The 16,702-nt window shown below is 43.3% G+C and overlaps 1 protein-coding gene across 2 annotated transcripts in view; it reads right to left on the bottom strand.

Moving 5' to 3' along the window:
* LOC138294106 (protein FAM171A1-like) overlaps positions 1-16,702 on the bottom strand; it is a 91,922-nt gene that overhangs the window by 74,084 nt on the left and 1,136 nt on the right. For both annotated transcript variants that reach the window (XR_011203190.1, XM_069233327.1), the window contains exon 2: positions 565-676. Coding sequence is in view for 1 of the 2 variants with exons in the window: in XM_069233327.1 (XP_069089428.1) it covers positions 565-662 (98 nt within the window). In the remaining variant the exon portion in view is untranslated. The remainder of the gene's footprint in view (positions 1-564; positions 677-16,702) is intronic.

Raw genomic sequence — 16,702 nt, 5'->3', positions numbered from 1 at the left:
TTATTATGCTGGTTTAATTGCTTTCAAAATACTTCCAATCAGTGCTTAATTTGTAAAAATGGAAGTGTCAGGACCCTCATCAGAAGGCCACGTTTGCTTGCACCTCCCATTGCCATTGCCAGAGCTGCCAATTACAGTAACATAGCTACTAACCATCACACTCCTACAATTGTGACAATTCTGACTATCCCGTGCCCCCAAAGCTATAAGAATGGCTTTGGCAGAAGGTACGAGTCAGTTTAATGTACAATGAATTAAGAAACCACAGTTGTTATCTTCACTATATTAGATAAACAGTGCTACCATAAGTGCCGGTGCAGAGTACCCGTAACCACCGGCTCAATTTAAGCACTGCTTCTAATTGATGCACATAGACTAATAAAAGAGTTATTTGTTATTTACATAGGAGGGTAAAATGATTTACTCTCAATAGCCATTTGTCAATTCATCACATCTAACAACCTAAGCCCCTTAACCACATCTGTACTCGTGGAGATACACCTAGCAAATCACTACATCTTTCCACCCCAAAAATACCTCGTTGCACCTTCAAGCTGTCCTTACCTGCAGTAGCAGATGAAAAACACACAGGCCCCAAATAGCAGTAGAAGTATGCCAATCATAATGGCAAGCAGGAATGCTGTGTGATGGGTACTGGCCATGGCTTCACCTGAAACTGAAAATACAAATAGATCAAGCAATGCATGGAGCAGTACCAGGAACTCACCTGCCTTCAGATTAGGCGTAACCCCTCACCGCTACAGATTAAACCGCACTTTTGTTGTGCGGTGATCCATTTGACCAGTTGGATCCCAATTTATATACCAGCAGGCCTCATAGGGGTGAACATTCTTCATTCAAGCGACTTTGTAACGACATTTAGGAATGGTCCTTGGCAAATCTGCTTGGCCTACGTTCTCTCAGTTCAATGCTACCAATTTTATCATGTTTCTCAGCTGCTTAGAACAGTGTCTTCTCTCCATGTTCCACTGGAAGAATTCAACAATTTCAATTCCTCTGCCAAAATATATATATATATATATATATCGTTTTGTTTTTTTTTTAAGACATAATCATAGGTCCTGTCTAAATGTTATCCATCCAATGCTGAGTTGATTACATTTCTCCATTCAATCAATCATTTGTAAAGCACCCGTTAGGGTATCAAGGCGCTGAAGATTGTTTGGGGGGGGCGGAGGGGATGAATTCAGGGCATGTAAGGGGAAAAACCTGGCTGCTCCGTCAGATAGTGATTCACAGCCAACGTCACGTCAGTAATACTGTGAGTAAGCCATTGGGGATTAAAAGGACTGTTCCATTGCTGTAATTACACCACGTTGGCCTGCCCTTGTTGCAGTAATAACACACTAGAAGTGTCGTCCCATTAGAATATCATTATACTAGAGGATACTCCTACTGTGACAAAGAGGCCTACCCTCACTCAAATTTCCATCTGACTCCATGCCATCAGAGCACCAGATTAGAGTCCTGCACTTTCCGTCTGCAGATCTTTGTTTTCAGGTGTGTTAATACAAATTGTTCAGTTGAAGTGCCCCAAGGCTACAACTCACAGAATGCACTATGTTACTAAAGAAAAGCCTTAAGCTGGAAAATTTTCTAGTACGCTTGCTTTAACAGTAATGCTATCAAACTTGGATCTAATGGAACACCACTGTGAAGGGTGAGGCTACTGCATTATTACCACATCGGAATCTGCTTTTTTTCTTTCCTTGATATCAGAATAGGGGTACAATCAGCGTTATGGCTTAACACTGGAATATGTCCATACAGCAGGGACATGCCCCATGGCAAAAGGTAAAGTTTATCAAGGACATTCTATTATTGAATTTGCCTTTAAAGACTGGGTATAAGTCATAGAATCACCTCTGTACAACCCTAGTGGTAATGCAACGGTAGAAAGATTTAATTGTATGATAAAATGGTCTATTCAGTCTGCAATCAATAGTAATAAGGATTAGATAACAAAACTCAAAAAAATAGTTTGGTCTTATAATGTTACTAGGAATTCTTTTAGAGGAATGTTGCTTTTGTTGTCATGAAAGGATGAAATCCTAGATCAAAATATAACCCGGGTTGGTTGTTTTTTTTTTTATTCTCAGTACCCAAGGAGATACAAATACAGTTCATCAAATTAGACATTCTTAATATATCACAATGTGCAAAGAAGCATTCACACTACTCTACAGTGCCGCTATACAGTCATTTCCTATTAGCTAACCGTTCACCCAATACTCCCTACATGTCTTGCCCCTTACGTCTCCCTCTCTTCCCTTTTCGGTCATAGAGTGCATGTTCCAGCTGGTATATTGCAATCAGGCGGTTTAGCCAACTTTGATATGTAGGGGATTGTTGATCCAACCATGCATAGGAAATACACAGTTGATACACTGACATAACTACAAAGATAAATTTAGAGACGGTTGGCTCAATTAACTCCGAAACCCCAAGTATCACCACTCCAGGTGTTAATTCAATTTCTAGTCTAGCAACCTCTTTAATAAACTGGTCAACTTTCTCATGCAAATTCGCCAACTTTGTACAGGTGGCAAACATATGGATTACATCCGAGCCATGTAGCTGACATCTTGGGCAGTGCACCCCCTCTACCCGACCCCACTTCACTTATTTCCCTGGCATAATATAAAAGTCAAAAATTGTTTTGTAATGTTGTGCCTGAAGGGATGCTGAAATCAGGGTGCTACACCTTACCCCAAGGGATTCATAAAAATCCATCTCTTCCACATTCAACTTGTCACACCACTTTTTTACTATGCTTAGCCAAATCCTCAGGTAAATCGTCAGTCAATCTAGCAGATATTGACCTTATCATGATCTTATCACAGGAGATCGTCATCTCTAGCAAAAGGTTCTTTGTAAAGGCTGCTGCCCAAAAAGTTTTCCGACATATAAAATCCCTTACTTGTAGGTATTTAAAAAAGCCCCTTTGGGCTAGACCAAATTTACCATGAAGGTTCTCAAATGTAGTGATTGTAGATCCCTCAATAAAATCACCTAATCTTTGTATCCCCTGTTGATTCCAACTTGCCATGATATTATCTCTAAAAATCTTGGGGAGGAGAGTATTATTCATGATCAAAGTATAGTAATTATATCTACAGAGCCCGATTCTCTTCTGCCAAGGACCCCAGCATTTAAATGCAGCATTTAGAACTTTAAACCGAACCTTCTTGAAGTAGCTGGGCTCCAAGAATGTAAGCAAAGCTCCATTTGCGGCAGGGCCGATTAATTCCTCAAATATTCGGGACATACTCCCCATCACTTACCAGGCGACTTTTTAAACAAAAGTTGCATATAATGCATTGCAGCTGCCATCTGGTACAATTTAAAGTTAGGACGAGACCACCCGCCCTTTTCCCTTGGTAGTGTTGTGTATTTGCTGGCTCTACGAATCTTGCCAAATGACCAAACGAAGTGCATTATAAGTTGATACAGCATACTAAACCAAGATTTCTCTAATTCTAATGGAATAGCCCGGAATAGATATAACACCTTAGGGAGAAGCATCATCTTTATCATATTGCACCACCCCACAATTGTCATATGTAGATTATTCCATCTACCAAGATTATATCTAGCATTATTCACAATAGGCTGAAGGTTAACCCGGACGATCTTCTCTACCTGAGGTCGAATATCAATCCCTAAATAAACCGCATAGTCTACCCTTCGTGCGTCCGACGAGCTACAAAATTCTTTTAAAACTATCTGAGTATTATCTTTATTAAGAGGATAGCCAGAGACTGCCCCAAAGCTTTCTGCAGCCCTCTCGATTTCCTTGAGGGCCAAAACCTGGTTGGCGGTAATAACTGCAACATCATCTGCGTACGCCAACATTTTTGTGCCCCATCCATAGCGGACAACTGGCTGAACACTAACATTTACTTCCAGGAAGCGCAGAAAGGGATCTAAATATAATGTGAATAATAGGGGTGAACACAGAAATCCTTGCCGTGTACCCCGCTCACTCCTGAACTCCTTCGAATAGTCTCCGCCTACCTGTATTCTAGCACTTGGATGTTTATACAGGGCTTTGACAGCTGTGATAAATCTTCCCCCTAAACCATACACCTGCAAAGTATCCCACAAATATTCCCAATTGACTCTGTCGAATGCTTTCTCAGCATCCAGCAGAATCATAGCCATGGGCTCTTCTGCTATATGTGTAGCATCAAACAACGCTATCACCCTTCTAATATGATCAGTTGTGTCCCTACCGGGGACAAACCCATGCTGATTATGGCTAACCAACTTACTAATACAAACAGACAGCCGAGTCGCGAATATTTTAGAATAAACTTTCGCATCACTATTTATAAGGGTGATTGGACGGTACGAACTTAAACTAAGCGGATCCTTGCCTTTTTTTAAAAACACTACTATATTAGCAGAGCCCCAAGACAGTGGGGGATTACCCCCTTGCTGTACTTGAATCACCACTTTCAACAACACTGGTGAAAGCATATTCTTAAAATGTTTGTATAACTCTATAGGAATGCCATCCGGCCCTACAGCCTTCCCATTCGGAAGCTCTTCAAGCGCGTCCGCCAACTCTTCCATTGTAACCTCCTGTCCTAATGTTGTTTGATCCTCTATGGTAATCCGACCACCCAAAGTCTCACTCAGCCAGCTACTATCAGTATGCTCCTGACCAATATTAGCAGCACTATATAATTCTGCGTAATACTCCTGGAAGGCTTCCCTGATTGTATCGGGTCCGGTAACTATCAACCCTGCCTTGTTCTGTACTTTCATAACTGAGCCTACAGAAGCCCTTTGAAGGGTCCGCATTGCTAAAATATGCCCCGCTTTCTCACTAAATTCATAGCATTCCATTCGCCTTGTTAGATATTTTTCAGCTGCCCTTTCCGTTTAATATTTATCTAAAAACATTTTAGCTATTGCCACCTGGTATAAAGCGTGCTCGACCCCTACATCATTCTTGATCGCCCCGATAGGTTGCTCTTCTGCTGCAGGGAATTTTCCCATGTGTACCTGAAGTTGGGCTGCTGCTTGTTTTTGTTGCCTTACGCTAAACCCAAGAGTTTCCCCCCTTATCACAGCCTTTAATGTGTCCCACACTATCTCTGTTGGGGCCGTTACCATGTTAAAATCCAGAAATTCCTTCAACAGCATGCTCATATACTGTATACACAAGGGATCATTCAGCAGAGCTCTCTCGAATGTCCAACCCTTCATAAATGTCTGCCAGTCTTATCTTAACCTCCAGCACCAATGGATTATGATCTGCCATAAAACGGGGGTATAACTTAATCTCCAATTCATCTAAAAATATGGATGAAACAAGAAAATAATCTAGTCATGCAAACTTCCTATGAGGAGCAGAGAAAGGTGTATCCCGGGTTTGCCCTTTTCAGAATTGGCCATACGTCTATCAATCCGGTTTCTCTTTGCATATTCTTGAATGCCTGAAACACTCTAGGCTTACGCCCGGGTATCTTTCCTTCCTAACATCTCTTAGATTCTGCGCTCCATCTCATGGCCCATTGAAATTAAAATCACCACATACGATGTATGGGGCGGGCCATACTGCTAATTCTGCAGATATGAAATCAAATAAGGTCGGATCATTGTCCACTGGGCCATATAATGAGCATAACGTGAATCTAACATTACCCAATAGACACTCAATAAGCACCCATCTTCCAATCGGATCCGTTTTCCTCCGAGTGACAACACACTTGGTATTACTTGTTAGGATAGCAACCCCCTTTGTTTTAGACATTTGCTCAGTACACCGAAACAGACGCAAACCCAAAGTCTCCAACAGATTTCTATCTGTCTTTTCTATGTGAGTTTCTTGCAGACAATAAATGTCCGCTTTTAACATCCTCAAATCCCCTGTCGTTTTCCTCCTCTTGCAGGGATTATTTAATCCACATATATTTATAGATACTATCTGGAGTACTGACATATAAATAACTCCAATTGATTTGCATGTCTAAATCACCATTATCAATAATCAGCTTGCAACTTATACAATGATACTTAGTTCTCCATCTCTACCCCTTTGTTTCCATTTTCATATCAAATGCTCCTAGCAACAAGCCAGTTTGTACCTGCTGATCATATCTTTGGTTGCATTTGCTTGGGTACAAAGTTTTCCTTTTACTCCCCCCGATGGAGTCTTGCCCCCTCCCCCTCCTAGCCCCCCTCCTCCCCTTCCCACCCTCACCCCCCCTCATCCCCATCCATCCCACATCTTGACCCCCCTCGTTCCCACTCTCACCCCCACTCCTCGTTGAGCACTCCCTCCCCCACCCCCATTTCCCCCCTTTGAAGCAATCAGACCAGCGTTGGCCTGAATGTTGGTATCACCCAGTTGCAGACCGCAGACCCACCCCAGACTGCCCGACTTTTCTCCTTCAAAAACCTCCCAACTTTTTAACCCCTTCAATGCTGGCATCGGCCGACGCCCGCACTACCTCACTGGTGCGGGTCACGACCAGTGGCCGACACCAGGGAGGGGGTTAATAAATCCTCGGGTGCGTCGCACCCGAGGATTATTTTTATTTATTTTTGTGCCCCAGGGAGACACGGAAGCTTCCGTGTCTCCCCCCACCCCCCCTTTGTGACATCAGCGCGCCTCATGGCACGCTGACGTAACAAAGTTGATTTACCCATCGGAGCAGGAAGCAGCCTTGCGGCCGCTTCCTGCTCCGATGGGGGAAACGGCCTTCCCCACGTTCGGGAAGGCCTCGTAAGAAAGGGGAGAGTCTCCCCTTTCTTATGAGGCCTTCTGAAAGTGTTTCTGCGATCGGGGGCCAGGAAACACCACTAGACGCCAGAGATTTCACTTGGGGGGTCGGTCCCCTCAATCACGCCCAGGCCCCCCATCCCCCCTCACCCCCGAGCAAAATTTATTTTTTTTCCAAAAAAATAAAAATAAAATAAATGGACAGGGGGTCGCCCGTGGGTACCCCCTGTGGAGGCAATTTTTTTTTTGTTGTTGTAGGGTTTCCCTGCGGGCCATTTTGGCCCCCAAGGAAACCATACAACAAAAAAAAAAAAAAATATATATATATATATATATATATATATAGAGAGAGAGAGAGAGAGAGAGATCTATATATGTAGATATATCTATGTACATGGATATATCTATAGATATAGATATAAATAACTTTTGTCAATATGTGTGTGGTTTTCCCTGGGGGCTGCGATCGGCCCCCAGGAAAACCAGAGCCACATATAAAAGTGATATATAAGTGAGAGATATATATATATAAATAAATAGATTTGTCACCAGTTGTCTTGCAGTTGCAGCTTGCGTCTTCAAAGCAATGCACATACTTCAAATGACGCATTTCACCTGTAGCTTTTAGGCAGCAATAAAAAAGTCAAGTAAGTATTGTGAATATGTTTCTGCTACAAAAGGATCAGACTTTTGTCTAGTGGCAGTTTTAGTGCAATAAAGAAGCGCAGAAGGTTTATATGCCTACTGCAAAGAGCAAATCTGTATTTTATGTCAATAGCTGACTACATTAATAAAGTCAGCCATTACCTGCGCTATAATACAAATGAAATGTATGTGCGGGCGGCTATGGAGAGATGAAGGGCACTTTTGCTGGGTGGTAATGAGGGAATCCAAGGAGGAGGGAGTGGGAGCACCAATAATGATTGTTGGACTGGGCGCAGGAGGTGCTAAAGACTGTGACGAATGGTATGTGACAAGGTGTTTTTTGAGTGTCTTGAAAGAACGTGCTGATTGAGGGAAGAAGCGCAGGTAAGGTGGCCTCTTCTGTTGCACGTATCTCACACACACACCATCGATTTTGTGACTGTCTACGTAGGCTAGTGTTTTAGAGCAACAGTTTAGCCAATAGCAGAGATGGCATCTTGATGGATGACTGCTGCCGGCACTCGGGTTATAGAGGACAGCTCTGACATAGGATCAGAGACTGAGACATCAGATACTGAGACAGCATCGGAGGGATAGGACAATGCAATGGCGCAGACTCTGGGAGTGATTTTTCAGTTGGAGGAGTCCCATTCGATAACTCCTCTTCCAGTACATTATGAGGGAGGTGATGAGGACAGTCCTGCTGTCCCTTCGCAAGCAGTCTGTGCAACTGGGTAATAGTGGGTTAGCCCAACCCAGAGAGCAGGTGAATGCGGCGGCAAGGGGAGGGAGAGAGGGAGAGCTCTCTTGGGAGCTCCCCAATTTAGTTCAGCCCCAAATTCCACCGCCCAAATCGTATTGTGGAGACATCAAAATTATCTATTGCAAAACAAACTGGTTTTGTAAGGCAGGCACCTGTGTTTTTGGTCCTGGGTTCGGCGGCCATATAGAGAAACACACTAAACCCAAACATTTATGGAAACTAGACAATCGGGGGAGTCCACAGAGGTGTGACTTGTGTGGATTCCCCAAAGTTTTCTTACCCAGAATACCCTGCAAAGTTGAAATGATGAATAAAAACTATTTTTCTTGCATTTCTGTCACACAAACTACAGGAATATGCTGGGATCCACAAAATTCCTACCACCCAGTGATTCCTCACCTGTCCTGATAAAAACACTACCCCACTTGAGTGCCTACACCTAGTGCCTGCGTCAGGAATGGATCACCCCAGGGTCAACAGCTGCCTCATTTAAGGACCAACATTGACCGTTGTGTGATCTATTCCTGCCGCGGGCACCAGGCCTGCCCACACAAGTGAGGTACCAATTTTATCGGGATACTTGGGGGAACGCTGGGTGGAAGGAAATTTGTGGCTCCTCTCAGATTCCAGAACTTTCTGTCACCGAAATGTGAGGAAAACGTGTTATTTTAGCCACATTTTGAGGTTTGCAAAGGATTCTGGGTAACAGAACCTGGTCAGAGCCCCACAAGTCACCTCATCTTGCATTCCCCTGGGTTTCTAGTTTTCAAAAATGTGCTCGTTTGCTAGGTTTCCCCAGGTGCCGGCTGAGCTAGAGGCCAAAATCCACAGGTAGGCACTGTTTTCTATGAAAAAATGTGATGTGTCCATGTTGTGTTTTGGGGCATTTCCTGTCGCGGGAGCTAGGCCTACCCACACAAGTGAGGTATCATTATTATCGGGAGACTTGGGGGAATGCTGGGTGGAAGGAAATTTGTGGCTCCTCTCAGATTCCAGAACTTTCTGGCACCGAAATGTGAGGGAAACTTGTTTTTTTAGCCACGTTTTGAGGTTTGCAAAGGATTCTGGGTAACAGAACCTGGTCAGAGCCCCACAAGTCACCCCATCTTGGATTTCCCTAGGTCTCTAGTTTAAAAAATGCACATGTTTGGTAGGTTTTCCTATGTGCCGGCTGAGCTAGAGGCCAAAATCTACAGGTAGGCACGTGGCAAAAAACAGCTCTGTTTTCTGTCAAAAAAATGGTATGTGTCCACGTTGTGTTTTGGGGCATTTCCTGTCGCGGGAGCTAGGCCTACCCACACAAGTGAGGTATCATTTTTAATCGGGAGACTTGGGGGAACATAGAATCGCAAAAACAAGTGTTATTGCCCTTTATCTTTCTCTACATTTTTTCCTTCCAAATATAAGAGGGTGTGTAAAAAAGACGTCTATTTGAGAAATGCCCTGCAATTCACATGCTAGTATGGGCACCCCGGAATTCAGAGATGTGCAAATAACCACTGCTCCTCAAAACCTTATCTTGAGCCCATTTTGGAAATGCAAAGGTTTTCTTGATACCTATTTTTCATTCTTCATATTTCAGCAAATGAATTGCTGTATACCCAGTATAGAATGAAAACCAACTGCAGGGTGCAGCTCATTTATTGGCTCTGGGTACCTAGGGTTCTTGATGAACCTACAAGCCCTTTATATCTCCGCAACCAGAAGAGTCCAGCAGAAATAACGGTATATTGCTTTAAAAAAAGCAGACATCGCAGGAAAACGTTACAGAGTAAAACATGAAGAAAAATTGCTGTTTTCAGCTCTATTTCAATATTTTTTTATTTCAGCTGTTATTTTCTGTAGGAAAACCTTGTAGGATCTACACAAATGACCCCTTGCTGAATTCAGAATTTTGTCTAGTTTTCAGAAATGTTTAGCTGTCCGGGATCCAGCTTTGGTTTCACACCCATTCCTGTCACTAACTGGAAGGAGGCTGAAAGCACCAAAAATAGTAAAAATGGGGGATGTCCCAGTAAAATGCCAAATTTGTGTTGAAAAATGTGGTTTTCTGATTCAAGTCTGCCCGTTCCTGAAAGGTGGGAAGATGGTGATTTCAGCACCAGAAACCCTTTGTTGATGGCATTTTCAGGGAAAAAAACCACAAGCCTTCTTCGGCAGCCCTTTTTTCCCATTTTTTGGGAAAAAACAAAATTTTCACTGTATTTTTTTCTTGGTCTCCTCCAGGGGAAACCACAAACTCTGGGTACCATTAGAATCCCTAAGATGTTGGAAAAAAAGGACGCAAATTTGGCATGGATAGCTTATGTGGACAAAAAGGTATGAAGGCCTAAGCGCGAACTACCCCAAATAGCCAAAAAAGGGCTCAGCACGAGGGGGAAAGGCCCAGCAGCTAAGATGTTAATCAGCATTCCCTCCAGATGTCAAAGACCTAACTTCTTATTCATTATGCCGCTTTGAGCCCCAGTAAATATTCTTTTGCCTGAACCTCTGAATTAAACAGTCTAACTTTCCCATTAACCACTGTCTTTAAGCAAGCAAGTACGCCTCTCCACCTTTGTCCTGAAAAGGTTTGATCAGCTGTCGTAGCCTCCATCTTCGCACTACAGTGACATGGCAGTAGTACTGCTGGAAATCTATGCATCCTTTGGACCTCAGTCTCCAAGTCCCAGTTGGTAAGCTCTGGGAAAGCATCTTGCAGCATTTTAATCATGTATGCCCTGATGTCATTGCCCTCCGCCCCTTCTCCAATGCCTAAAAAACAGATTATTCCTCCTCTGCCTATTCTCCGGATCTTCCAGTTTCCACATAATATCAATCAATTGTCCATCATGTGCTGCGCTTTGTGCTCTCAGAGCCTCAACGTCTGCCTCCACCGCCTTCATTCTCTCCTCCATTTTACTTAGTTTCTCTTCAATTTCTATACATGACTTCACCACCTTGCGAACAGTTCCTTGCAGGCGTTTCGTAGCCATCCTAGCCCGACGGCTCTCCACCCTTGTCTCGGTTTGCAGCTCCTTGATTGAGTTGTATATAGACTGTAGCATTGCTGAATCTGTATTCCTGGTACCAATACAGAGGTCCGGGCTGCATACCCGTACATCAGCCTTGGCCTGAGCCTCAGAGATATACACCTCCGCTGTACTCGTCAGACTAGTTCCTGAATAGTCCCATTTAAGTGTCTTTCTGCTCTGTGCAGAGAGTTCCACTCCGTCTCTGAAGGGAGCCCGCAAATTTAAACCCTTATGTTCTCGTCGTTGCTTTCGCACAGTGGACTCCACAGTTGAAGATATGCTCCCTGATTCAGAGGATATACTAGCTCCTGTTTCACTCGAGTTATGGTCACTGATGCTGGTATCTGAATCCTCAGTCAAAGAATAGAATTTATCGCCTCCATCTTTAGACCAGTCAGGCGCTTTCTTCCTTGTCCCAATCTCTTCCACTCCTGCCTCAGAAACTTGGGCCATATGGTTTGGGTCCCCCACATCACCCACCGGCAAGCTGGTGGCTTCCCCTTGGCTGACCTGAAAAGTGTCATAAGATTCTTGCTCAACAAAGCCTGGTTGCATATTTTTACCAATGGGAGTATAGATTCCCTTATTGTTTAACAGTTCTGGATGATCCTTGCCGCCCTCGAAGTTTAACAATTTGACTTCAGGAACTTCAGGGCCTTGCATCATGGTTAGGGGAAGAGTCCTTTTCATTGAATATTTCTCTTGCACCTTCACAATATACCTTCTCCCCATTGGCCACCACATGATTTCCTTTTAGCCCCAATTGGGCGTCTGCTAGAAGGGGCACAATATGCTCAGGGTTATTTTCTTGTGGGCCCCCTTCAAATAGCATGTAATCGTGGGTTGTGTCTTATCCTCCACAGGGGAAGGTGATGGGGGAATACTGCTCTTGACATCCTTAATAGCCCCTGCTGAGAATTTCCCACTCAATTTCCCTGATGTTGAAGCAGGACGTCTACTTCCGGGGATAAATCCCCAGTTAGGTTTCTTAATCCGCACAGCTCGGGTTCCCTCCCCCTTCTCACCAAGATTGACTATTTTTTGGTGCCATAATGGTTCTAAAATTGCAGGGAAATATAGCGCAAAATTTGCCAAATCTCGTTAACCAAAATTCCGTACTCCACACAATCAATCTAAAAGTACTTGTAAGATGAGAGTTCACTATCTTCAGAAAAGCCTGGCCATACATATTCAATTAATCTTGTCCTTGATCAAGTTCTGTATATATTCACAATGTATTCACCATTAAGACCTTACATCATCCATTAGATAAACACCTTACCGCTCTCAAAAGTGTCAAATTGGCAAGTAAGGCACCTCGATCCACTGTGCCTCACAGGAAGGGCCACGCTCCAGGACCTATTAAGCAATCAGGCACAGCACTGCAGACAAAAGCGGGAGGGAAGGGGCCACAGATCTTGATTCGACGTTGCATGCTGCGACTCCATTACTGCAGGCGTCTCCCCCAATGCTTCTCCACTGCCTGCTGACTTCCGCGCCTCGCTCTGACATGGAGGAGAGGTCAGGGCAGAAGAAGAGCGCTAGTCTGCTTGCATTGTTTCTTGGCTTTCTGTGCGTGCTGTGGCCGGTAGCGACGATATACTCCTCAGTAAGGGGGGAGCACTCATCCAGAGGCTCACTGCTACAGCAAAAAGGGAAAAAGAAAAAAAAATCATCTGACTCGCATTAATTCTCCATCGCGTCTACACCAGCTGCTGCTCCGTGACTGCCGGCGTCTGTTGTGGGCGGGGCCTAACGTCCTTCAACTATGTGGACACCATCTTGCTTCCCCGTGTAGGTTGTTTCATAGTAACGTTGAACAATGTTCTTTGGAGAATGTTCATAATAGAATGTTGGTAGAACAAGACATAAATAAAGAATAGGATCATACTAAACATAATGTGAAGCCTTTTGATATCAAAGTAGGTGATTGGGTGTGCATTTAAAAAAACTAGGAAACCACTGTAAAGGCGAATCAGAATTTTATCATTCTGAGGAAGTGGCGAGTGGGTTACAAAATCGGTGATGCTGAGCAATGGAAAGCTATGGAATTTGAATAGAGTTGCCAAACGTTCTGGGGAGGTTTGGGAAACTTTGAGTGATAAAAGGAGTGTGGATGACTACAGAATGAGTAGAAGGAGAATGAGAGTTATTCTCAAGGGAATGGGAATGGGAATGGGAATCAGGTACAGATCTTTATGATTCAGTTGATGACTCTAGTTTGTGAGGAGGAGACCGGGGCTCCCGTTTCTGTTTTCACTCCTGACTTGCCTTCAACTTCACTCCAGGAAAGGCGTCCTTTGGCTCCAACTCCAGTGGTGTTGGATACAGCTTGAGAGGTGACATGAATATCCAAACCCATCTGTGGTTTGTCTTCAGAACTGTCTTTGGAATCTTCCAGAAAGTCAAGTTCTGGTGCAAAAATTAATGCTATTGGTGTGGACTCTACGAGGAATAACAGGAGACTACCTCCATGGTTATGGGATTACATTTAATACAATATGTAGATTGTGTTATTTTGCTTGATGTTACTTAATATATATTAGTCCATTGTAGGAATACTTGTTATGTTGTTTATTTTCTTTGTTTTGTAAATCAAGAAAGGAGATGTGTTGTGAGTTAAGTAGTGTAGAATTTTTTTTATGGGATATGGGGATAAGCAATGGGGTTCAAGCCTGTGGAACGAGGGAGAAGGAGACGGATGGACTAGCCGACTGGGTGCGCTGCTGTAATCGAGGTTCTTTAGATTATAAAATTAAATACTTTAACTTACAAAGCATATGCCAATTTGTACACAACAGCAACACCTAATGAACACATAATGAACAAATACACTAAACGCTAACATAGAATGGACTGTAAAAAGGAAAAAGATCAAACATATATTTGTTTTCCTTATTGCCTACGATAAAGATTAATTTCCATATTAGGTCACTGCTCAATAAGTTGTTAGCCCACTGGTCTAAACATAATTTAGCATGTGTTTGTGAGCTTTACACTTCAAAGTGCATGCGTATATTTTAGCAGATACGCGCTCCCACCTGACACACACGATTCTCAACACACTTTAAATAAGCCTAGTCTGGACAATGTGTTTGGCAGGTGGCTGTGCTCTTTACTTCATTACACCACAGCTGGGGTACTCTATGGCTGGAGATGGCATGTCAGACTGTGCGACTGCAGAGGTAGTGCGAGCACACTGACCTCTTATCTGCTGCAGAGTGTTTTCTGATTCCTTCCATCAATACAACCATTTAACGTCCATAGATGTGAATTGCATGTTAGTTGGAGCGCAGTGGGCAAGGAGGAGAGTGGAAGGAGTTGAGGGTTAGCAGGAATTACCTTCATTTTTTATTGCACATTGCATTATGAAGGGTTGATGTCATACCTCAGATGTATTTCTGTAAAAGCTCAAACGACAGACAGATTGTAGTAACACGAAAAACATGGAAGCAAAGCATGCTCTCAGGCGAGTGGCCTATTTACCAGAGTTGTTGAATGTGCAATTTTTTTCTGAAATCTTGGGGGAGGAGAACTGGTTTGTGGTGGCTTCTGTTTCAATTGCCTCTACTGTGGACTGCAAACATAGCTTTTGTGTGGGTGATGCTCCGCACAGCAGGGAACTCTCCAGCCTGGAGCACCCACAACAAATGCACAAAAAGCGTGAACTATCTACATCTGGCTATGAACAGCCACACAAAAAAGGGACCAAGAATAAGACAAAAGGGTGTTTTTACCTAAAAGACACTTCTCACTTTGAAAAACCGAGACTGCAGCCCCCTTAAGCCCCACCATCCATTAAGTGGCAATGCTACAGGAAGACTAGCCAGGAGGCACTCTTAGCAATAAGACCTATTCGTATTTGTATAGGAGCCTAGTTTCCTTTGTCCCCACTTCACTGCCCAGGTCTCCTCGTTCCTGCATCTCTCCTGGCAACTTTACATTGTCTGGTAAAATAACATTAACCCGATCTTGTGCACAGGAACAGGCCTAGGGCTTTCAAAATGAAACCCACAGGCCTCCATAACTCTGCTTCACTTATAAATATAATAATGCATATACTGCAATGGCCACAAACACACACAGTATACAGTTTGATGGGATTCGGTGACAGGGTATAAATCTGACTGCACATTGGCTTGATGCTCTTGGACAGTGCAAACTCTTTTGTGTGAGTGAGTGAAAAAAGCCATTGATAACAGAATTGGGAGAGAAGATCTTTAAATAAGTCCTTTTCTGTGTTTTGGTGCAAACTCCCGTTTGTCAGGAACAGACCCTGTGCCACAGCTGGGATACACCAGAATATGTTTAAAAGGGCTGTTCTAGGCTTGGCACACTAAGGCTAGGCTCATAATGTTTACAGTGTACACTTTGAATTGCATGTTGACCCTGTCTGTATGGTGCCCCATGTATAATGTTGTTAAAATTGACCTTGCTTTACTTCCATTTAATTCCAATCCTTTCTTTTTTTTCCAGAGTAACCCTCTTCTTACCTTCAGTCTTCTGTTTCGGAGTATAGTTGCCTCTCAGTCTCATGCCTGTCTACCTTAATCTCCCTTATTGTAAATCTGCAATTGGCTGACATCTCATTTCATAGATCACAACCTAAAACCCTAACCCTGTAACCTAACATCACCCAATCTCTACAAGCCTATCTATCCAATCAATCATTAACATGAAGCAACATAGCCCCACTAATGATCACACCTAAGTGGCATTTAATACAATATATCACAAAGTAATTGGAGTAAATGCTTGCAAATTTTTCTTGAGGGCACACAATAACCACCAGATTAAACACTAACTTTGGGTTTTGGAGTAGTGTGCCTACTTGTCCTAATGGGCTTCAAAGCCTTGTCAAGGGCAGTAAGCGATACATAAATACAATTCTCTTAAAACTGGGATCTGTGTTTTAAAGGTACATCAAACAGGGAATTGCATATCTTATTTCTTCACTACGGGAGCCTCGCATTCTGCAAGTCATCCCGCAGGGCACCTTCTCTTTTACAGTGATGACTAAAACCCGACCTCTCTGCAGTGGCATCAAACAGAGAGTGGCCATTAATGGAGAACCTTTGTAGTGCGAGTTTCCATTACTCCAGTACCAACAAACCAGGGGTTACAGCACATTTGGTGCCGAAATTACAAATATCACAGGTTTTATAAATTTCAGAATGAGGTATGACCTTCTCAATTTACAACGGGGAAATAGGGAATTAGTCTAGGAATCGGGAATATTTTTGTCACTCTGTAAAGTTGGCAATTGAGCATTTTCAATCTATTTCCCATCCAGAAATTCCAGTTGCTTTTTGCAGAAGAAAAATACTTGAGGGAGCTGTGAAGATAGTGTTTTCACGTCCTAACTTGGCTTCCTGCATAGGGATACTGGACCAACTGTAATTGGGTCTTAGGCGGTGAGCCTATATCACTGCTTCTTCCCTCGTGCTTCTTTACCCCTTTTTATATTTCAATTTGAGCAGGGACTACACAGCCATCTGTTGGTCCAATTCCAGAGAATTCAAA

Source organism: Pleurodeles waltl, chromosome 4_2, assembly GCF_031143425.1.
Source record: "Pleurodeles waltl isolate 20211129_DDA chromosome 4_2, aPleWal1.hap1.20221129, whole genome shotgun sequence".
NCBI classification, from domain to species: domain Eukaryota; kingdom Metazoa; phylum Chordata; class Amphibia; order Caudata; family Salamandridae; genus Pleurodeles; species Pleurodeles waltl.
This window is presented reverse-complemented; position numbering and strand designations above follow the sequence as displayed.